Source organism: Pygocentrus nattereri, chromosome 15 (assembly GCF_015220715.1).
Source record: "Pygocentrus nattereri isolate fPygNat1 chromosome 15, fPygNat1.pri, whole genome shotgun sequence".
NCBI classification, from domain to species: domain Eukaryota; kingdom Metazoa; phylum Chordata; class Actinopteri; order Characiformes; family Serrasalmidae; genus Pygocentrus; species Pygocentrus nattereri.
The window spans coordinates 23,088,123-23,112,136 of record NC_051225.1 but is presented as its reverse complement, the minus strand read 5'-3'; the positions used below and the strand labels follow the sequence as shown (position 1 = coordinate 23,112,136).

The 24,014-nt window shown below is 38.9% G+C and overlaps 1 protein-coding gene across 1 annotated transcript; it reads right to left on the bottom strand.

The window, feature by feature from the left end:
* Nucleotides 1-17: 17 nt before the first annotated feature.
* LOC108412977 (adenylate cyclase 10) lies at nucleotides 18-24,014 on the bottom strand. Its single transcript, XM_037545439.1, has 31 exons — nucleotides 23,864-24,014; nucleotides 22,044-22,148; nucleotides 21,238-21,276; nucleotides 20,273-20,416; nucleotides 19,871-20,076; nucleotides 19,688-19,778; nucleotides 19,509-19,597; nucleotides 19,200-19,400; nucleotides 17,866-17,987; nucleotides 15,215-15,291; nucleotides 14,939-15,128; nucleotides 14,080-14,135; nucleotides 13,802-13,973; nucleotides 13,458-13,650; nucleotides 13,199-13,285; nucleotides 11,821-12,101; nucleotides 11,353-11,561; nucleotides 11,079-11,213; nucleotides 9,469-9,750; nucleotides 8,636-8,893; nucleotides 8,426-8,468; nucleotides 8,077-8,293; nucleotides 6,125-6,300; nucleotides 4,557-4,704; nucleotides 4,047-4,251; nucleotides 3,074-3,170; nucleotides 2,813-2,919; nucleotides 2,398-2,515; nucleotides 2,026-2,221; nucleotides 945-1,133; nucleotides 18-242 (listed from the first exon to the last, which is right to left on the bottom strand). Exons 1-31 carry the CDS (start codon nucleotides 24,012-24,014, stop codon nucleotides 63-65), a joined length of 4,764 nt encoding a protein of 1,587 aa, XP_037401336.1. The 3' UTR covers nucleotides 18-62.

The following is a 24,014-nucleotide window of genomic DNA, read 5'->3' as shown; positions in this document are numbered from 1 at the left end:
AGTTTTTCCTGAAACTACTTTGAGGTGAAGCAGGGGGGATGAGGATGTGCATGTCTTCTTTCTCAAACAGCAGGAGTGCGAAGGGTGTCATGGCACACTTCTAAGCTGAGGTCTGTGAGGGTGAAGCGATACTGAAGAAGGTCTTTCGGATGAAGTTTCACTGCTTCTTCCCAGCTAGGCATGCTTAGAGTGGCTGTAAGCCAGTCCACTGACCTCTGTGTGCACGCTCCAGACCAAGTGTCCTGAGAGAGAAACAATATACAGAGACTTCTTGTAAATCCACTACATCTATTTTATAGTGTTGACCTTTCCAGGGTGTACCCTGCCTTCCATCCAATAACTGCTGGGATAGGCTCCATCTCCCCCAGCGACCCAGAAGGAGAAGCGGCTTAGAAGATGTGTGTGTGTGTATTTTATAGTATTTTTTTAGAGTCTTAGAACCTTGTGTCACTAAAGATAGCACCAGTCTGCTGCCAGGTTTTGGTATCAGGCAGACATCAGCAGAAAATGCTGGATTAGATATCAGAGGAAAAAAAATGAATCAAATCTAGTCCTACAACAAGGCCTGAAACAGCACATATTCACATTGTGTGATGTCAGGTTCTTGGCTGTGTATTTTGTCCTGTGTGGAAGTTGAGTATTTGAGTAGTTAAAGCACAACTCCGGTCCTGGAGGGCCGATGTCCAGCAGTTTGGTTTCCCTGCTCAAACACACATACTTAACCTGGCAATTAACAGACAAGTGTGATCAGGTAACTCAACAAATTGTGCAGGACCTCCAGGACCGGAGTTGTGCATCGCTGAGTTAAAGCATGAAGGCTTATTTTGAGATGCTCACCTTAAATAAAACTCTTCCATTAAAAATGGCTCATTTTAAAGCTTAGTGGTTTTAAAGAACAAATACTGGATCTATTGAACTTGTGTATGTCTGCACACCTATCTAACCTGGCTCTGCTTGATCCAGCTTTGGTCCAGTAGATTTCCCTGTTTCTCACCCAGCAGCAGAGCTTGCTTGAGGATGTCCTCTGCAAGCATCTCATTGCCAACCAGCAGGAATATGAAGGCCTTCAAATGCAGCACACGTGGCAGGAAGATGTGAATGGTGGCATAGCGCTGACTGAAATCTGAAAGATACTAAATGAGAAAATATATACACATGCATCTTTTGAAATGTCACTATGACTGTCAATATCATAAAATTTTAGTAGTTTAATGTGTCCACATTATATGTCTCAATGTGCATTTACTGCTTTATTTGTATTTGCATCACCCCAACACACCCAATTCACATTTTGCTTGTGAGATAAACTGATTGAGAAATCCAACAACTCTGGAAAATTACTGCAGTCAGCTTACATAACTGTGATTATCTCAATTAGGTGCTTAATAATCTTGACAGGCCTAAAATTGATATTTAATGAAGATTTAAAGATTGTTATTAAAGAATCTGTGTCATCTATAAATACAATATTCATGGTTTAGGACCATATAGTGGCAAATATAAAAGTGACATAATACACAAAAAAGTGACCCTTTATCCGTAAGAAATGGTTCTCCAAGGTTTTCTTAGTAAAGGTAACAGTCATTCATGAAGCCTTGAACACAAAAAAATGTATAATATATACATTCTTTGCATTAAATAATTCTCTGTGATGGAGGACCTGCTGTATATGGTTTAAATGGTTCTATATAGCTACTGTTACAAGTTAAAGAACATTTTTGGTCTTGTATAGACCCCTTTTTGCTAAGAGTGTACTCTTTGTTTAGGTTTAGGTTCAGGTCACCTGCAAAGGTTTGAACACTCCAGGTGAAATTACATGTTTAATTGAGTTTCTAAGGGAAAACCATTTTTTGGGACTATTACTGTTTATTTTCGTAATTTAACATTGGGAGAAAAAACATTTAAGGCTTGTGCAAAAGTAATGGGCACACGTTATTTCACTTAGAAAATCAACGAAACATGTTATTAACAGTCTGCCTCAGGTGAGCTTTCACTCTATGAAATTTAAATGACAGTGTGAGAAACCTTCACTGTTTTGTTGTAGATGGCCTTTGTGTGTTTGTTTTGTTCACTCAAGGCTTTCTTCAAAAGCAGGACACTGCACTCCAGGAACTTGACCACTCCACTGATGGAATGAATGGAAGCTGGCATCCCAAAATAGATGCCATACGCTTTCCTATAGAAGTGCGCAACCTTCTCCCAGTCAGCCAGCCGTGCATACCTAAACACCCACAAGCACACCGCACTCCATCAATAATGTTATCTCATCCAGCACTTCTATATTATATCTATAAGATATTACATCCATCAGAATTTAATTAATTTTATATTTAAGGCTAATTCTGAATGCTATCTGCTCATAGCACATGTGAGTGTGTGTGAGGTATGAGTTCTAACCACAGAGCAAGTGCAGAGTACAGATTTATCATCAGACTCCTGTCAGCCACCAGGGTAGGATCTGACTGACACTCCTTCACGAAGGCCAAACACTCTTCAAATGGCATGACAGCAAACCCTGAAACACACACCCACATATCTAATTACAACAGAGCAAAGAAAACATACTTAATATAACACAAAAAATACATATACACTATATTTCTAAAAAGTATTTGCTCGTCTGCCTTCACACACATATACACAAGAATAACTTGTATTTAATGGTCATTTTGACTGAAAATTAAGGTTGAAGGGTGTTCTCTGACTTTTGCACAGTATAGTCATTTCCCTTTTCAACTGTAATAATTACTAAAGACACACACTGGGAAGTATATGTAGTAGTGAGCATGTGTTGGTGATTCACAGCGCATACCAGCATAGAGCAAAAAATCAAAGCAGGCAGCATAGAACCAGCCCTTAGCTACGCTGATGGTTCCTGGTCGCTCCAGATTCTGGATCAGCTCCACACACTCTTTGTACCTATTCTCACACACACACACACACACACACACACACACACACACACACACACACACACACACACACACACACACACACACACACACACACACACAAATACTGAGTGGACATTTCTGCATTAATGTTTTTTGATGTAAACAAAGCGCACACACACCTGTATGTGAGGAGCAGAGGCATGTACAACACTGCAATAGTCCACATGTCCAAATCAGGTCTGTTCAGCACCTTGATGACCTGCTGAGCTTGCACAGCTATCAAACACAAACAAGATATTATATTCAAAGGTGTTGCTTTTATTGCCTCTTAGCTACAGTAGCCTGTGTCTCCAACACAAAACTAAACTCATGTCAACTCATTTAAAGCCTGTCTTGTGTTGTAATCATTTTTAATGACAGAATTCAAGGAGTTAACTGATTTCATTGTAATAATTGTCCCAAAAAACAAAAACAAGTGTAGAAAGTTAATTTACTGTCAGGTGTGTTTTTGTCAGATTGTGCAATATTTTTTAAATGTAATACTTAATTGTAATTATAACGTATTTTTTTATTATATATAACGAATTTCTGAATATCAATTTCAACCTGGAGTTATAACTTTTTCCTTTCAAAATTTTTTCCTACTTCCTTCAAGCTTTTTTTCCTGAATAAAAGCAGTTATGTCATTTGTACATACCCACAAATGTAGATGTGCTACAACTCCTTCACAGTTTAATAATTTTCAAACATGACTTATTTGATTAAAAAAGACGTCACTATAAAACAGTAAAATCTTAAACACTAAATAACCAAAATAAGTTTTATAACACTCCAGAAGTTCTGTATACTTTTTTGATATATAACATATTCCTTGTTGTTGGGGACCTATTATATACAGAATCTTTTGCAGCAGCAAGACTTTGAAATTAATAAGAGCACTTGTCATCACTCAGATGACACCAGCAGCACTGAGCTAAAGTTTTTGTTTCAGTTTTTTCATGCCTTTCCATGACATGACCAGACAAACTTGGCAAGGAAGTTTTGGCTAAGTGATGTTTGTGATAAGAAAAAAACTTTGTCAATGTGATATTGCACTGAACTATAACCTTAAGAAAAGCTCTGTGGTGGAAGGAGGGAAAAGTTTGTGCTCACTATACTGGACAGATTGCTCCAGGTTCCCTGCGCACAGTTTGACGATGGCAACACTGCGAGTGAAGCAGAAGATCAGCTCAAATTCCCTGTCGCAGTATGGCTGTTGAGCCAACCTCCTATACAGCAAGCGTTCATAGCAGCTGCACTTGACCTCATCACCAACCATCTGACTGTATTGGAAACAGTCTATGATTGAGAAGAGCACCTGGTCAACACCATGGAAGAGACATCACTTTTGGTGAGTTTAACATAATAGAAAAAAATAAAACATAAAATGTGGCATAACTTTTGCACAGGCCATATTTAGTTTGATTCTTTCTGAGTATGACACAAATAAACAGTAATTGTGTGTTAAATGTGTTAAAAGGAGGGGTGTATTAACTTTTCAACAAAAGGTGTAATTTGACAAGGAGTGTTCAAACTTTTGCACTGTACTATTTCATCATTTATCTCCTCTGTATTTACCCCTCTCTTTTTCTGCGTATTGAGCATTTTTACACTCAATCTGACCTTGAACTTCTCGGCACTACAGGTGGCTGAATTGGTCTCCATGGTCAAGGCCAAGGAGGCTCTCTTGGGCAGACGGCGCATGCAGCTGATCTGCCACAGGTATGACAGGCAGCAGACATGCTCCTGCAGAAAGGCTTGCTCTCTCTTTCTTAACATGCACACACACACACACACGCACACACACATGCACACACACACATAAACGTTTTTCTTCAGATTTAAAATCTAACAAAATAGGGTAACTCAGGGGAGGACATCCCCCAGTGTATTATGTCCTGCCCCTTATTTTCTCTCCTGATCAACTGATAGGGCCATTTTTTACTTATAACATACAAGCATACATACAGGGAATATTCCAGCTTGAATAGCTTTTTTCTTGTGACAGAAGACAGACACTGTTTTTTGTTTGTTGTTCTACACTAGCAGCAATGGCAGATTACATTCTGGATGTAAGAAAGCTAAGCATTCTGGAACATTGCTGTAGCTTAGCATGCTACAGATTCACAGCACAGGTTCATTCCAGCTCGCTGAAGTTTCACTGAGGCAAGTTTAGAGAATCAAAACTAAAATTTTAGATTTTTTCTGGTTTTATGTGTGGAGTTGTTAGCTTAAACTACTTTAAATTACATTTAGCACCAGAGGCTAACCTTAGCTTAGCGAGAAGGCCAAACCACCAGCAATTCTGGCTGCCTTGAGGCAAGTTTAGAAGACGACTTAAATCTCAGTGAATGAAATCAATTGGCCAGTGCTGGCAACAGAATCTTTCTGATTATTAAAAGTTACAATGGTAACTTTGTTCCTGTCCTGCGTTATCTTTTCAAACAGGGGATGGAATGAGCTTAGAAACAAGGCAGCAAGGAGGCATTTATAATTTGCATAATCGTGCACATTCAAAGATTTATGATCTTAATGAGCGTTAAGGTTTAGGGATGGTCCTATGTCACTTACTGTTGTGGAATACTTCAAATATGTTTTCGGTTTTTCATTACGTGTTGTCCAGTAACTTTAAATCTCCCAAAAATGTTTTGCCATATTTTATATATTATTATGATATTACTGTGCTTAGGCTAGAGATTAATTCAGTAATCGTGGCCTGTAAGTGGACAACAGCTCTGAATTTGGACTTATTTTGATCAAAAACTATAAATAATTACTAGTAAATAATTAGAAGTTCCTTCACAGCTATATATTGGAGCTCTTTACTGATTCATAGACAGTAAAATTCCACAGCCTGGGTATGAATGTGAAAATGTTCTTATCAATTCAAACAATGGCTGGGTCTAACAGCTTTCCAATTCCACTGCTCCTTTAAATTATGCCTGCAAACAGCCTAAGATTCTGTCTCTGAAAGATGTTTTTGTTTCTGAGCCCTGATTTTTTTTGTATATAATTTATGTAACTGCTGTTTGTTCCTTTATGATATTAACCCAGTTTAAATGTTTACACTTATTAATACTTAATACTTGCCGTTAATTAGTACTTCATCAAAAAATAAAGCATGCTGTCATTCCATATTTCTGAATCAGAGGGAATGTGTGCTTATGTGGGACTAGAATATGGATTCTTACTGCAGGATCTTGATGTCTGTAGTGTCTCGATGTCTGTAGTGCAGAGTCTTCATTTTCTCATAAATGTACTTCATAGTTAAGGCAGCAAGGTTCCTTGGGAATCTTTTTTTGAGGAGTCTCAGAGCTTTTACAAAATTCTTCTCTGCCTCCAGAATCTGTCCGGTGTTAAACTGTATCTGGGAGAACAGGAGACAAAGATACCTGATAGCAAAGGTTCAGCAAAACAGTTTGTTTATACAAAGATCAGTTATTATTTTTGCACAACTCAGCATAAATTCTGTCTTTATGTCACAACCCCTTAATTGTATATCAGAATCTTACTAACTTCAGTATCTTTAACATAAATATATAGAAATCAGTATGGTATGAAACAGTATATGTGTATCAAATACCTCTCCTGTGAGGCGAAACACACAGGCTTTCTCGAATTCACAGATTTTAACCTTCACTATAGGATCTGCAGTCTCAAATGCAGGCTTCCCTGCCTTCAGATTCTTCAGAATGATTTTGGCCTCATTTAGAAATGACAATGCCTGCAACAGATTCTCTCGCAGTTATGTCAAGGAGTGTAAAAATGCATAGATCTGAATGTAGTGATTTACCTGCACAGGTACTGGAATGTTAGTACTGACTACAAACTGACTAAGGGTTAAAAAGTCACCGCTTGTAATCTTCTGGAAAGGCTTTACATTACATGTTGGAACATTGCTGACTGCACTGCATTCAGCCAAAGAACATTAGTGAGGTCAGGTTCTGATGTTAAACAGAATGAAGTTTCATTGCTCCACAAGTGCTGGGGTACTTCATATCCCTCTGGCTGATACTTGGCATTGAGCATGGTGACTTAGGCTTAAATGTGGCTGCTCCAGAGCATCTCATTCTACTTACAAAGCTTTTCTTTAGAGATTATACAAGCTACATACAACTGGCATTACACAATATTCTGAAGCATACTGTATGCAGTTACATATTTCTACAAGAGAGGGGGACAGAGTTGTCAGTTCATGACACCCTCTAAACACCCCACACAACAATTTATAGACATACCCCAAAGGGAACTTCAAAAACATATGGTCCAAAATTAGCCTTTCAGAGTTTTTAGCTAGACACACAACTTGCTCCAAGAGCACTAAACTATGGTTATGCTACCAAAGAAGAAATAAGAAGCTGACCCATGACTAAGCAGTGGTGGGGAAGTTTTCCAAAAAATATTCCATTACAAATTACTACTTCTCTCAAACTGTAATGGGATCACTTACAACTTCCAAGGAAAATTAATCTCACTATTCTCATTACTTTGCATCTACTATGTGGCTTTCTAAACCCCAAACAAACATTTAACAATCTTAAATAGCCAATTTCACATTATTTAAATGGAATCTCATCATCTCATAAACTAAATCCGGTATGAGAAGGTGAAAGTAAAACACTGCTAGCAGGTTGATGGCTGGGAAAATAGGCTACATACGTGAGCATTTAAACAGGGAGTGCAGTACTAATTATGCAATGCAGAATTAACTACCATTTGTTGAAAGTTCACTTAAATAGCAAATAATGGGCCTACTCTCACCATTTACTTATGCGTCACTTAGTTTAATTAACTATTTGCATGATGTTTTAGATAAGAAGTTAAAGAAATTGTTTTCTTTTTGTAGAATAACAAATGCCGGTCCCTAGTGCTAACACTGAAAATGACAATTATGCAAAAATCTGGTGTCTGTACAATACTGTATAATACTGAGTCACCCTGTAAAGCATAAAATCATTTGTCGGGACATGTTTTGAGTTTTTCAGACCACGTATTCTGAATTTAACCAAAGCATTAGACTCCAACTGATTCAAAGTGAAATTCAACTTGATATTATTGTTCATTTGTAGTAAACAGGATCACAGGAGTATCTTGAAGGTAGGAAATCACAGTACAATACAAACATAAACACAGGCACACGTACCCTCAGGTAGTTAGAAAGGTATACACAGGCAACTGCAGCCTCCAGCAGGCAGTAGAATGCCTTGGACACATCTCCTACACCCATCCACTGTCTGATTAAGGGGATGAGCACACACTCCACCAGCTCAGCGCATCTGCAACTGCCCCTGCAGTCTATGCTGGCATACCACTCCGCTACCATCAAGTCTATCCTGGCCAGAAAGTCTTGCTCATCATTCCTGCGCACAGACACACACAAAGCCAGATTAATGATCCAGCTAGGACAATGCTTTTCTATCAGCTTATGGTCCTCAGTCATTCTTTACAGTTATCCATGTCTATTCATTAATATGTGGGATGCGTAACTTTACCCATTTTCTTCCATTGGGCACATCTGGTTTGAATGGACATTGTCTATAATGCAAAGGGAAACAAGACACAGTTATGTAATTATGTAATAGCAGATACGTGCAGTTAGCATGGTATTATCTAGAGGTTAGCTAGTTATAAACTCTAAGTGGCTGAGTTGTGTGACCTCTGCATTGTCTCAGGGAGCCTGAAATAAAATAGCATTCTCTCACAGGATTCTTGAGTAAGATCATTGTTGCTGTCAGTGATGATGCCTCCTACGGCTGCCTTATGTCCACATATGAACTCGTCTCTGGCGCACTGATGGCAGCGGTAGGCCTGTTGCTGCAGGTATTTGGCACACTTTGAGTGGATCTCTTTCTTCTGTTCCTTCAGCCATAGTTCATATGCTGTTTCCTTCACTAATGATGTGCAGAAACACACCACTTGACACTTCCACACACCTGCAACTGAGGCCGGTTTGACTACATCTGCAAGAAAAAGAGAGAGACGTATTTAGAAGAGACGAGGGCAAGACTAAATGAATGATGATGACAGGGGGATGGGAAGACATGAAAAATAAGGATGGGAGCAACATTTTAAGACCTGTCTTGGTAGGGATGTCCTGATTCAATCTAATTAGGACTGACAGTAGAACTAGGAATATTTAATTAATTATTATTGACATATATATATATATATATATATATATATATATATATTTATATATATATATATATATATATATATATATATATATATATATATATATATATATATATATATATATATTTATATATATAAAATATCCAAGCTATTTTACCCCATTGTACTCTTTCTATGTCATTATCGTAGAGAAGTGACCACTCATAACCTGCAGAAGTGAGGAGTATTTTATAAGATAAAAAATATTGTAAACATATGCAGCGTAAAATTTGCTCTATGTGAAATTTAAGTTAGCACACTTAGCGGTAAAAGTGACATCTTGTTTAAAGACAAGAAAAAGAAGTGGCCTATACTCATGTATGAATTTTCACACACTAATCTTCAGCTCAAGACCTCTGACCTGTGCTGCTGGTGTGCTCGTTGCCTGCACAGTAGCAGCTGAGAATGCTGCAGCACTCTGCCCCTTTGCTCATGGGCAGTGAGAGATTCTTGTGCCTGGAGGCGCACTCAAACGTGCCAGATTTGAACAGTGATACCAGGGACAGGTTGAGCTTCTGCTGAGTCATTTCAGGCACAATGTCCAGCAGCATCTGGGTGGTGAAGGTGTGGCCAATGATTGCAGCACACTTAACCAACAACTGCTCAGGTGGCTGTAATTGGTCCAGGTGGGCTAGGGCCATACCTGCATGTACAAAAATGCCACAGATGAAAGATAATAGACACACAACCCACCTTTTGCCCTTTGCACCTTTTCAAAATAAAGGCATGCTGACAATAGGGCTGCAACTATTGAATATTTTCCTTTTCAAAGATTCTATTGAATATAATATTGAATATTTAAATAGCCTATTACAACAAGAAAAACTCAGGGCATGTTTCACCTTCAAATGAAAAAGAAACTTTTAGTATTATTGTTGTTCTACTTGTTACTAATGAATTATTTTTCAAATACTGTAAAAACTTTAGTTGTAGTAGTAATATGATTAGTACAACTAGTAGTAAGATTACTGCATATTATTGCAATTTTTGCACATTCTGTGTATTTTTTTCATTTGCAATTAAAATGAATAGAAAAACTACAAAGTAATGACAAAATAGTACTGATAAATAAATATTTTCACAGTTGCATTAAAGTGCAAAACTCCTGAAAAATCTGAACAGGTTGCTGTCTCTGTCTGAACAGCAGTCAGCGGCACAGGAGAACACAAGAAACAGCGTCCCTTAGAACGTAAACAACTTTTTTGGTTTACTCTTGTCAGTGAACAGAGGAGGTGAAGGTTTTTACGTTAAATGCTCAGCCAAGTCAGCTTTAAAACCTAATGCAGTCTGTACAATTTTCCTACAACTCTGGACAGCTAGCTAGCTAGCTACCTTTTATTCTCTGTAATACATTCAACTGAGTACATGCTAGCTAGCAATCTGGAGATGTAGGAAACTTTTCTGGACTGCACCTTGCATTAAAATCAGGTGTCTCTAAACTATGAGAGTCTCAAAAGAGTCAGTGTACATTGCTTGTAACAGACAACAAACCATTTTCTTGGCAGGTGTGCATTTCTTTTCCCACAAAAAAGAGTTCATAAAAGTGGTAAATATATTAGTTGTTAAAATATTTAAAGTATTGAATTTACTGAATATTATCAAAGATCTGTTGTAGCCATAAAGGACATAACAGTAGGATGTACATTGGATAAAGTAAAGCATTGAATTTACTTCATGTGGATGCATACATTTAAACATCAATAAAATATACTACATAATGCAATTATTGCCAAATTGTGAAGGACACAACTTATTCATGTTAAAATTACATTATACATAGTTTTTTCAGTACAAAAAAGAACGTTTGGATTGTGTCACCAAAGATGTGTCTTTGTCAGTTCTGGTGTACATACTAAAGAGATCTGAACACAGCCCTGCATTACTCGATCTGTATGAGATACCAAGACTTAATCTGAGATTTAGTTAGCATGGTTTATCTAAGACAGTTTCTCTGAGTATGATGAGCCATACCTTTCAAAGGGAGAGGGATTGGAACCTCCGCAAGTTTTGCAGACTTTCTCACTAAGCACACAAACAACTTTTTAGAGGGTGATCTGTCCAGTGCCAGGATTTTCCTCGCTTTCACAACAGAACATCTTGGCTGACCTACAGTGAACACATTTTGTGAAAACACATTAATTATTCAACTACAAAAGAGTGCATTAGGAGAGGCTTCCACATCCTGCTCTTTTTCCTGTACTGCTCTGAATGGCTATGAAGTTGCAATGACAGAACGGTGTCGTACTTGACCCTAAGAGAATGTCATCCTCCTGGAACTCCTTGTCCTGCCACACTTGGCTGGATCTGGAGTGATCCTCTGGGAACAGGATCTTCATATCTTCACACTCCTCCTTCTCCTCAATGGCCTCAATCACTATCATCCTGCGCAGGTATAAGCTCTTGAGTAACTCCTCACAGTAGTATGGTACTCCATGACTCCTCTCCACTAGGAACCTGCACACACACAAATATACAGAAATAGGTGCAAACTGTAAGATTTAGAATTTCATACTGTAGGTCAGAATCTTAATGCATTGCCTTATGTTTTTGATGTAAATTGCAAGGACTATGTTCTTTTTGGTGAGAATGTGATTTGATTTAATGCAACATTTTCCTAGGTTTGTAACTCAATTCTCAATCTTCCCTTTTTCCCCAAATACGTTTGACTCTAATTACAATTTTAATGTAATTTTAATTTCTTCTCAATACCTACAGTTTTACTTCGTCTGGGATGTGGACCACACAGAGCATCTGACAGGCGAGCTGGGCGATGACAGGCGGCTCCAAGACTGGCAGTTTAAGGTAGATGGTGTGAGGCAAGCGAATGATACGCTCCATGTCAGGGAAAAGACCGTCGGGGCTGGCTTGAGGCAGCAGAGCCATAAACATTAGCAGAGAGGCCTGCTGACACACTTCAAGCAGAAAGCTCCATGATGCCTGGTCCACAAAGTGAGCCTGGTCTATCACATACACACACGGCTCCTTCTCTGCCAGCTGACAATAAGGCAAAACAACACATATTGTATATGGACTCTCACTGTAGTGGAGAAAAAGATGATTTTATGTGCTTCTTTTAACCATTCGATTACTCCTCACAGCAAATTACAGATGTATTAAGGATATCTCTTTGTTGATGTTTCTTTTCCACAGGCCGCTTTCATAAATGTACATAAATTACATATGGGTCATTCCCTGAAAACTGTGGCATTTGGGTCCAAAATATGCCTTCTTTCAGGGACATAAATCTGCTAATAAGTGTTTTTTTTTTTTAGCTCTGTGGGCCATTTTGAGTTGCAAAGGGTTCAGAACCCCTGGTTTATTTCATCTCCAATATTACTAAACAAACTTTTCCTTTTGACATCAAACCTTTGAGTTTTAATTTCCAATTTATCACACCAACTTATAATCAGCCAAGAAAATAACTGTTAGATTAAGTGACATGATCAGTAAATGACATCTTTTAAGTCTTCAGGTGGGCAAAATGCTTTTTGTCAACAGTAATACTTAGTTGTTATTTCCAGGCTTGACAAGGTCTGACAAGCATGACAAGTCTGCCTCATCATGCAAAATAGACAGAGAATATTAGTTTTCTTACATAATATATGCCAATGTAATTGAACAACTATTCAAAAACTGATGTGTAAAGGTCTACATGTGGAAGCCAATGTAATATTGGAAAATGGAACTGACCAAATTATTTCAATCCCTAGTATCAAAAAATTCAATACCAAATCTTAAATAACTAAGTAAGTAATTTTATTTATGTCACAGACACAATAAACAACTTGTTGCAAAATCTAGACTAGTGATTGGCTTTCTAAATTACATTCTGTAGGTATGGCATTAACAGCAGCACAAAGCACAAATACAAATAGCAATTACCCCACTACACAATGGTCCAACACTTCTAATTACAACACATCTGGTTATGATGCTATGACTGAAACTTTTTGGAATAGATTTTTTTTTACCTATTTGAGTTACAAAGGTCTGTGTTACAAAGAATTAATGTTAAAAAAGGAATTAAAATTAAGATAAGTCAAAAAAAAGTGTACCAGTCACATAAAGCCTTTTTCAAACACTGAGCTGACCTTGCAAAAAAGCTGCAGAAAGTACTTCCTCATCTCCTTGCTCTTAGTTTGACTATCCATGGTTGACACTGTGAGTGAGAGTGGAAACTACAAACAAAAAATGTAAAGAATATGCCATAAGTAAATGGACATGTAATGCTATGAGTGATTATTTCCATCCAAACACAGCACAAGCTTCAAAATGCAGCCCATTACAGCATTTAAATTAGAGGCTCCATAGTCAAGAGACCTCAAACATCTGTTACTGAATTGCACCCACCTTGACTTTAAGGATGTCGTTGAGAAAGCAGACATTTTCTCTGAGTTCTGGATCATGGATCTTTGAAAGGATGACCCTTTCTCGCTCTGCATAGCCCTGGCAGGTCTGAATAGCAAGCAGCAGAGCCAGTACTGTCTGAAGAGTGTAGTTTGATTGCTTGATGTCTGGCTTTGTCAGTTCAAGGGACATTACCCTGAGGTGAAAATTATTTGCATGAGGCATCTAAAGTGTTTGCTTAATCATGCTGTCTTAAGAGTTAAAGATTAAACTCCGAATTGTTTACAAACAATAATCTTCAAATTACAGTAGGGTTAAAATGTTAACAGACAGACTGAAATACAAACCTAACTTTCTCCTTGGAGGCTCTGTGAACTATTTCTGCCAGCAGGTGGCTCTTTCCATAGCCAGTAGCTCCTTCAAAAATTATTACCTTATTGTATGTCTTAGCAACAGAGCTCCTTGCTTCCAGGAAATCCTTCAAACCTTGGAAATAAACTTCCAACTCCTTTTGACGTCCTGATGACCCAAAGGATGCCATGTCATGTTTAAAGTGGAATAACGGTATTCCTGAAATCAAAACTGTTTGCAAAAGCAACATGCCAAAAGAGCATGTTTCACTCACCCAGGAGTGGACAGTCCTCTCTTCTCTGGAATGACATGGGTGCTTTACCAACAAGCCTGTAAAACAGTTAAGGTTTCTAGGTCCTGCTGTTAAATAATCCACTTGAATTAATACTCATTAAAAAAAGCTTCTTTTTAATTAAATACTTATATCAGAGTCACATCAGCAAAAAAAAAAACATATCCATGTCACGACTCTTTAGTTCTCCATTTGGAAAAATACACATAAGGCTAAGTTTTGTGTATAAAATCTTCAGTAAAGTTAGCTTCAATGCATTACAGAACACTGGGTGTCTGGAATCAAGATCACTAGTGGACATATTTTGTTTAAATCATACTGAAAATGGAATAAAAAAAGGAATTTTGTAGCTGCCATTGAATGAGTTTTCCCACTAATGTGTGGCATGTGCCCACCCCACAGTGACCAAGTATATGTGTTTGCAGCCCAGAGAGCCAGTGGGTGTAATGAATACACAATCATTTCTTGCATTGGCCAATCATATAACAGATGGACTGTCAATCAAAACTTGCATTGGCCAATCACAAGTGTGAGTTACCTGTCTCTCATTTTATGCATCAACCAATGGTTTGAAGGAAAAGTGCAAAAGGCATTACATACTGGTCAGGCATGTGGAAGTCAAAAGAAGGTAGCCTTAAATATGATCTAATTCCTTATTTAAGATCACCACCCATCTTCAAAAGTTTTCCCCCTCCCATATACTAATGTGCCATAAACAGGAAGTTAATATCACCAACCATTCCCATTTTATTTGGGTGTATCCATATAAATGGCCCACCCTGTACACACAGACACACACACACCATGTAATTTGTTACTGTACTTAATCTAATATGCTTACATCTGCTGTCTGTTGCCCATGAACTGATATATGGGCCCTGGGTGGCATACACCCTTCAGCACTTTCCTGGGCAACTCAGTGAAGTAAAACGAAGGCAGGCTGGAGAAGACGTGTGTCTCATGGTCACATGACACCAACCCTGGGTAATACATCATCAAACGGGCTGCCAGATTTACTTTCCGTCCAATTACTATGAGGAACAAGTAGGACACAAGAACAGAGATCAGATTCAAAGGCCTTACAGAATTAGGATGTAAGGGAAATGAGGTACGTTACCTGTGTATTCATGCCTCAATGGATGGCCCATCACACCACAGAAGACAGGTCCTGCAGTCACACCTACTGAGATGGTCCTATAGAATTGCACACAACCAGCTCTTTACTATGATAGAAAAACTACATCCATAATTAAGTGCTTAGAAAAGGACAAATAGAATCTTGAAATACATGCTTCATATTGGCATACTGTCATAACAAAACCTCATATTTCCACAATGGTAACTTTATAGGACAAACCAAATGTATTTTAATTTTAATGTATATTAGTAATGATAACATCCGATCACAGTTCCATCATGCTGGTCCCTGCCTACCATCTCTCGCTGGGGCGGCTCCAGACCCACACAGAAGACCATTACTGTGTGACTGCTTCGAGTGCACAGACTGGCAGGTGTTCAGGGATGCTGCTGTGCATGATGGGGAGCTGGATCTAGAGAATTATACATCTGCTCTCCTTGGATATATATCAGCAAGTGTGCTGAGGATGTCACCACCACCAGGTCTGTGACATGCTACCTGAACCAGGTCCGATCTCTGCTGAAAGTCAGGGATGCTGCCTTCAGGTCTGGCAATTCACAGAAACTCAGGAGAGCTAGAGCTGACGGCAGGCGTAAAGAGGGCCAAAGCTGCATACGCTCAGAAGATCCAGGGTCATTTTTCTTCCCAGGATCCACGGAGCATGTGGAAGGGCATCAAGTGCATCACAGACTACAACACCAGAGATGCACAATGCACTAGGGACCCCTCACTGCCTGATGCTCTCAATAAGTTCTATGCCCGCTTTGAGAACCCAAACACACCCCCCAGCACCAGACTCACTCCAGCACCTGGAGAACAGCCCCTCAGTGTTACCCAAACTGAGGTGAGGAGGATCCTGAAGAAGATTAATCCCCGCAAAGCTGCTGGCCCGGATAACATTCCGGGGCATGTGCTGAAGTGCTGTGCAGCCAACTCTCCGGGGTGCTGACAGACATCTTCAACTCCTCTTTAATCCAGGCAGTTGTCCCCACCTGCCTGAATGACTATTGGCCAGTGGGCCTCACCCCGATAGTCACAAAGTGCTTTGAAAGACTGGTTATGACCCACATCAAAGCCAACATTGACGTCACTGGGTATCCACATCAGTACGTGTACCGGAAAAACCAATCCACAGACGATGCCATCTCCTCTGTGGTCCACACTGCCCTCACCCACCTGGAGAGTAAGGATTCTTACGTCCGTATGCTCTTTGTGGATTTCACATCTGCCTTTAACACCATGATTCTCCATACACTCCATACACTTGGACTGAGCACCTCTCTCTGCAATTGGGTCCTGGACTTCCTGACTAACAGGCCGCAGTCTGTGAGGATCCACAACATCTCCTCCTCCACCATCAACCTCAGCACCGGCTCCCCTCAGGGATGTGTGCTGAGCCCCCTCCTATTTACACTGCTCACATATGACTGCTCAGCCATCCTATCCAGGCTGTCATATTGTAAAGTTTGCGGACGACACGGCAGTGGTTGGATGCATCACAAATAGTGATGAGTCTGGCTACAGGCAGGAGGTGGAACACCTGGAGAGTTGGTGCAGTGAGAACAATCTCTGCATCAACGTGAAGAAGACAAAGGAGATGATTGTGGATTTCAGAAGGGGCAACACCATCCCTCCCCTCCCCTTACACATCAGAGGATCTGCAGTGGAAGTGGTCTCCAGTTACAGGCACTTGGGTACACCTAAGTAACAATCTTACCTGGAGTAATAACACTTCCAGCCTGATCAGGAAGGCATATCAGCGCCTCTACATCCTCAGAAGGTTGAGGCGTGCTGCCTCGGGAGCTCAGTCCTCACCTCATTCTACAGATGTGTGGTGGAGAGCGTTCTGAGCTCCAGCATCACCGTGTGGCACGGAAGCTGCTCTGCGGCAGAAAGGAAAGCTCTGCAGAGGGTGGTGAAGGCTGCACCGAGGACTGTCGGAGTCAGCCTTCCCACCACCATGGACATTTACACCTCCAGATACAGGAAAAGGGCCACTGGGATCATGAAGGACCCCACTCACCCAGCACAAACACTTTTTGTCCCGCTCCCTTCAGGTAGGAGGTTGCGGAGCATTAAGAGTAAAACAACCAGACTGAGGAACAGCTTCTTCCCTGAAGCAGGAAGACTCTTAAATTCCAATTAGACAATCACTGCAATGGCACTTCGTGTCCACTTATTTATCTCTGCTGCTGTACTGAATCAGTGCCCCCACTATATCACCCCTACACATGTCACTTTATACATTACCAGTATTAAGATGTACACCTTCTACATTGTACTCATGCTGCTCTGGTTCATGCTGCTGTTATTTTCACCCCTTTATTTGCACCTTCTATTTATTGTTTATGTTACTTTGGGAGTTAACTGGACTGTGAGTACAATGTTTCGTTCCACCTCATGTACGACATGTGATACAAATGACAATAAAGGCTTATCTTATCTTATAAAGTAATTTTAGGATACATCATGAAATGGTTGCTCAATTTAAAGGGCAGCTGTCATTTTGAAATGGCATAAATAAAATGAAAAGGTGGAGTTAGGTTTATATATGACAGCAACTACATTCAAGTGTATGAAATGAATCATGCAGTTTGCAATTTGGTTCGAACCTGCTTGCCATGCCTTACTTGAGGCTCTTGATTTCTTGGAGGCAGGCCTGGTGTATACTATAGGCAGCCTGCAGTGCATGAGCACACTCATCTACTCTCTTATCTCCAGGCAGGCCAAACAGACACAGGAATGTACAGCCCTAAAAGCACACAACAGAAAGCTGATGAATCAGCACTTGCAGAATTCAGATTCTCTTTAGAGAATCTTTAGAGATTCTTTAGAGAGTGACAAAAATGGCCTGTATCTGTGAGGAAAAGGGAACTCAAATGTTATGTACACTTTACAGTAAAATTAATTATGCTCAACTTCAACTCCAAGGAACCTGCATTTCTTACTTCTATAACTTAAAAATACGTAAGCTAGATTTAATTATTTTCCATGTAATTACTAAACAATAATTACAATAACACTATAAATAATCATTTTATGGTATTATACAAGTCTGTGTTTAATGAGTTAAATAAATAGTTTAACAGTTTACCTCTTAAATTTTAAAAATTTGATTTTGGTATTTTTTTGTGAAATTACTTCCTGTAGCTGGCACAGATTATAGAACTGCATAAAATTTCAGAATCAAAAGAATAAAATAACAGCACAGCTATTTGAGAACACTCAGTCACTGTATTAGTAGTATATTAGAGTTTCTAAAGGCAATTATATCTTAATCTATGGCATGTGGAAACCTATGAATTTTAGCTGTATTTTACTTTAATACTCAAATACTCAGTACTGGAAATAATACGTTTTGTGTCACAATTGGCCCCTCCCAGCCCTGTCCATGTGTTTGTGTTGAGTTTTGGTTTAGACCACATGTTTTTGTTTTGGTTTTTTAGTCCAGCCCCCTCGTTTCATGACTCCACCCCTGATTGTTTCCACCTGTGTTCCCGCCTGTTCCTCATTTATCGTTATGCCTTTGAGCCCTGTGTTTTCCCCTGTCTGGTTGCTGTGCTGGTCTTTGTTCCGGTTGTACTGTTTATATGTTTGATTCTGGTTTGTCTGTCATGTCTGCCCCCCAATCAATCCATGTTGGCTCTATGACCCTGGATTTGCCCATAATAAACGTCGCTTATCTACACATATGTGTCCGCCTCCTCGCTCCCAACCATTACATTTTGAGGAAATACACTTAACTATTTTTTTAATAGTAGAGGAAATGGATTCTCTAAGCTTAGCAAGAGTTTAAGCAATTCTTACAAAAATAAAGTTGAGTAAATCGAATGAATCATGTATAAAGAACTCAAACAAGTGGGTGTAACTAAGGAAAAGTAATTCACCACAATTTTCTATGGCAGTGAGAACAGTGTTTATCAGTACTGTAAAGGCATGAGTTGATTAAATCTGGAAAACTTGCCTTATCAAACATGAAGACCTTGTTGATTCTTCCGTGGTGGAATTGCATCTGTTGGTCGATGCTGATGGCTGCTTTGTGAATGGCGACACACTGCGATATGAGCTTCATGTCACATATAGCATCTTCAAACTGCAGATTCACAAATACAATAGTGGCAGGCCGCATCTCTGACAGGTATTCCAGTGGGTGGTTGTCATCTATCTAATGAAGAAGGCAGAAAAACCATATCCATGTCACATGAATATTACAGTAACATAATCCATAAGCTTCTAATGTATAAATCATGAGATATTTTTGAACTGCACTCACCTTTTGTAAGACAGTTTTTATTACATATTTTCGCATGAAATTCTCCCTCTCATCATGAGGTTTTAATGTGGATGCTTTTCTTAAACAACCTAAGAAGATATAACAGTTAGACTCATGGATGCAGCACAAATGGAAACCCACATATGTCGCAATTGATATGAGCAAGTAAAATCTTTTACGCCTTTGAAGGTTTTCATGTTCCACATTTTTGCCCAGTTCTTGAAGATAATTTTCCACTGAGAACTGAGGTTCTTGCTTGATGTATCGCACCTGTATCAACATTGTAAGCACTAGTAGTGAGTACGTAGTGTCTTGAATCCAGAAATTGTTACCTTATTTGTCAAATGAGGGTGAAGGCCAACCTTGACAGCTCCTTCATTCTCAATGTGGTCAATTGCAAGGTTTTGTCGGGCACAGAGCTCCCATGCATTCGGAGAGAGAATAATTGTACCAGCCACTGCCAAACTCTCAGCCAATCGAACCTCATCCACAGCTCGGCCAATGACGATGTAGTACTGACTGGTCTTGTCTCCTACAATGACTTTGGAAAGTTTCCCTGCTGAAATGCCTATAAAAGATAAAGGGGGTAGATGCTAGATTAGCATTTCATCACATCAAATAGAAAAAAAGATGTGTAACAGTACACAAATTTCACATACGCATCATAGTTCTTGTGCGATTATACACTACATTTTGTTACAGAAGTAAAAAAGAAGCACCAACAAGTTAATAGTGCTGTCTCTGTGTTGGAACTAAACCAGCACCTATCTTGACACGTAGCTGGCAGCCAACTTCTGTCTCCCGGATCCCACACTTGTCCTGTATGTTGAGACCACATCTGATGACCAAAGTTATGACCTCACTCAGCTGTGACCTCTCAACTGCCCACAGAGCCAAAATAGCATCACCTGCAGATAATATGATGCAACATCCATGCACTGTCCTATGTACAAATACAGTACTATGCAAAGCTCAGAGACCACCCATCATTTAATTCCCAGTTAAAATGTCCATAAAGCATACATAGTGTTATAGTAATTATTCATTTATTGCGAGATATTAGTGAGGAGATGAGATAAAGACAACCCACAAGCACATGGGGAAAGCCAAAAGGAAAAAAGGAATTTCCAAAACTGAACTCAAAACTATTATTAAAAGATACAGAGAAAACGATTCTTAACAACCGTACAAGACGTTGTAGTCCAGCAAACTGTCACCATCAGATAAACAGCACGTAAGGCTTTCATTTTTCAGAAATAAGAGGAAATCAAGCGCTCTTGCATCAGATTTGAAAAAATCTACACTCAAGGCTATGGATCTGAAAGGATGTGAAGTTGTCCAGAAGCCTTTAATGAGAAAAGGAAATACAAAAATAAGCCCAGACCTCAGCATCAATGAATGTGTTTGGGATCATTTGGATTGTGAGAAGCAGAAAATGCAACTGAAGCAAAGCCTAGACACCCTAAATACTGAAGAACACATATTTAGTAGCTGAGTTAAAATACTATTGAAATTATTTGAACAATACAAAAACATTGTATATTTATATAATTTAAATTAATTTTCTACTATAATTATGAACATTTTCTGTATTTCCTTAATGCTGAAAAGTGAATAACTTGTTCCTAATGCTTGCTTTGATGGAACACTAAATAAATGGGTGGTCTTTGACCTTTGTGTAGTACTGCATGTTTTCAGAAGGTTTCTTTGTTAAAATACAGATCAGTACCTGCATAATTTAGAATGTCACCCCCGTCCTCAAGGATCTCTGTAACAGAATGGGGTATGGCAGAAATACAACTGTGTCAAAGCATATTATGAAATTATTAATAGAAGCAACTACAGCTGGGAACTGTAAAAAACTGTAAAAACTGGGAAATCAGTTTTTGCAAGTGTTTTTCGCAAATTACTTGATAGATAATGAACAGTATATCCATTAGTTTTCCAGTGTCTGAGCGGTTTGTACATTAATATAACATTTTGCATATCGTTGCTGTCGGAAGAAAACCTTGTATCTTTTTCAATTTTTGACATAATTTGAAAGTATCTGTTACTCTTTACATTGTTTGTAAATTTTATGATGAATGGCCTAAAAGATATTTACCAAAATGACATGGGAAAAATTCTGGTTCCATTTACTTACATTGAAAGTGGAATATGTTTTTTCCTTCTCCTGTAAAGTTACTATTTTGGAGATACAAGGTTCTCTTCCGACAGCAGTGATGTGTATATTTACATTTTTTATGCCTTACACAAGGTATCCAGGACCTGGCAGTTACCTGCAAGGTAAATCATTAGCTGGGTGCTCCAGATTGGTTTGGAAGAACAGTTCAAAATACATAAGAGCTAAATATATAGTGGGCTTCTTAATCGGATCACAGGTTTGTAGTAGAAATATCCAGGAGTCCCTTAACTTTATTATTGCAAACTGAGATATCATCTGATAGTGACTTTTTTGGAAATTAGTGCGATGTTAAATATTATCAGTACTACATGCTGCCCAGCAACGGAAGAGAGCACCAAGTCACGACTTACGGCTAACAATGTCTCCAATGTAGCTGTTGAGTGTATGAGTCAATTCATCTGCCCCGTAATCTTTCTTACTGCTGAGACTGAACTTTTCAGTTAAGGCCGTGAATCCTAAAAAGGAAGAAAAAGAAAAAAGCATGGCAGTTTTTTTTTATGTCATGCAGGAAAGTACATAAACAAAATCTTGCAAATAAACAATCCCTACAACCATATTCAGATGATTCGAATGAGTAGTACATTATCACTGTCCAAAGAAAGACAGGTATCTCCAAAATGACAACTTAACAGAAAATATTTCTAATGTAAGTTAATGTATAGAGATTTTATCCCAAGCCATTCTAGATCACCATCTAATGTTCGCCCGATCATCACTGGGGGGCAGTCGTGGGCTGAAGGTTAGGGGAACCAGGACTGTGACTGGAAGGTTGCCAGTTTCATCAGGACAGTTTCTGAACTCAAATGAAAAAACTGGAGACAGCTGATATCTATATTACTGCAATTTTTTTCATTTCTGTTTTCCACATATTGAAAATACCACATATTCCACATTGAAAATACCAGCTGTTACATTATTTGAACATTTCATGGTGAACTGACAAACAGAAATGCTTTACTTTTTACCATGATTTTAAGAATGACCAAACTGCAGTGCCTGCTGCACATTGCTTCCTGCAGCACACACAGTACCTCAAGCGTTCTTCAGCAAAGAAAATGGTTCTATATCAAACCATGAGCACTCAAAGAACCTTCTGCATGATTAAAGGATTCTTTGCTTTGAGAGTGTTCTTCAGATTGAAGAAAAAAAAACAGATGAAAAATATACATAAATGTGCTGCAGATGATTCTATATAGAACCCTTTTCAAAAAGGTTCTATTTAGAAGCATCTGCAGTACACTCTCAGACTATCTGAAGAACATTTGATGATGCAAAGAATCCCCTACTCATGCAAAAGGTTCTCTGAGTGCTCATGGTTCAATATAGAACTATTTTCTCTGCTAAAGAACCCTTGAAGAACCGCCTTTTTTAAGAGTGTACCTCTGACAGTGCCATTCTGGGGTACAGTTTGTCACTTGTGAAAGTTAAAAGTTTAGTCTGTACCTTAGACTAAAAAATCTGGACATTTCTTCCACACTTAGCTAGACGTGTATTGAACTGGTTTTATCAGCAAACAAGATATCAAACCAGGCAGTATCATTGATCATTATACACGGACTATTCCAAGACTGTCATTTCCTTTTGGCAAAGTATTCTCTCAAAAAAGCTGGAATATTTCACATTATTATCGTGTGAGCAGTTTCTTTGCAGATTTTCTGCACGGTTACATCCAAAATGCCTTTGAATGCCTTCCTGATGCCACCAATGAACACAAGGGTACCAACACCACTGTAAGAAAAACAGCCCCAGACATTTCTACCTCTGCTTTCGCGACTTATGTGCTACAAGCGTTTCACACGGACAGCTGCAAAAATCTTTTTAAACATTTCATGAGGTAAATGGTAAAATGGTTAGCTAGCTAACGTATCCAAATACTTTTGAGGCCACTGTATGTTTGAGTTTAAATTTATCTAAAACTGACTATCACCCGTCTGTGAGCATCCAGTCATTTTAGCCGAACAGTCGTTCACATGACTTTATATAACATATAACCTAACTTATATATAAAATGTATAACATTACCTAAAATTACAACCACATATCATGGTACAGTTTATAACACTATATTAATAAACTGACCTTCACCAAGAAATACAGGTGTTTTGTTTCGTTTAGCATCAAGTAATCAGACGGCTAAGCTCACAAGCTAGCTATTCTCATTAAAACTAACCAGATATATCTGCAAATAGCAGAACGCCATTGAACCGTTCAGCATAGGGGGTCTCCCTGTCCAGAGAGCTGTACACGACCATATCGGGGACGTGTGCGGCTATCCTGCCTATTTTATGCGAACGTTGTACCCTTTCTATTACTTTTAGCAT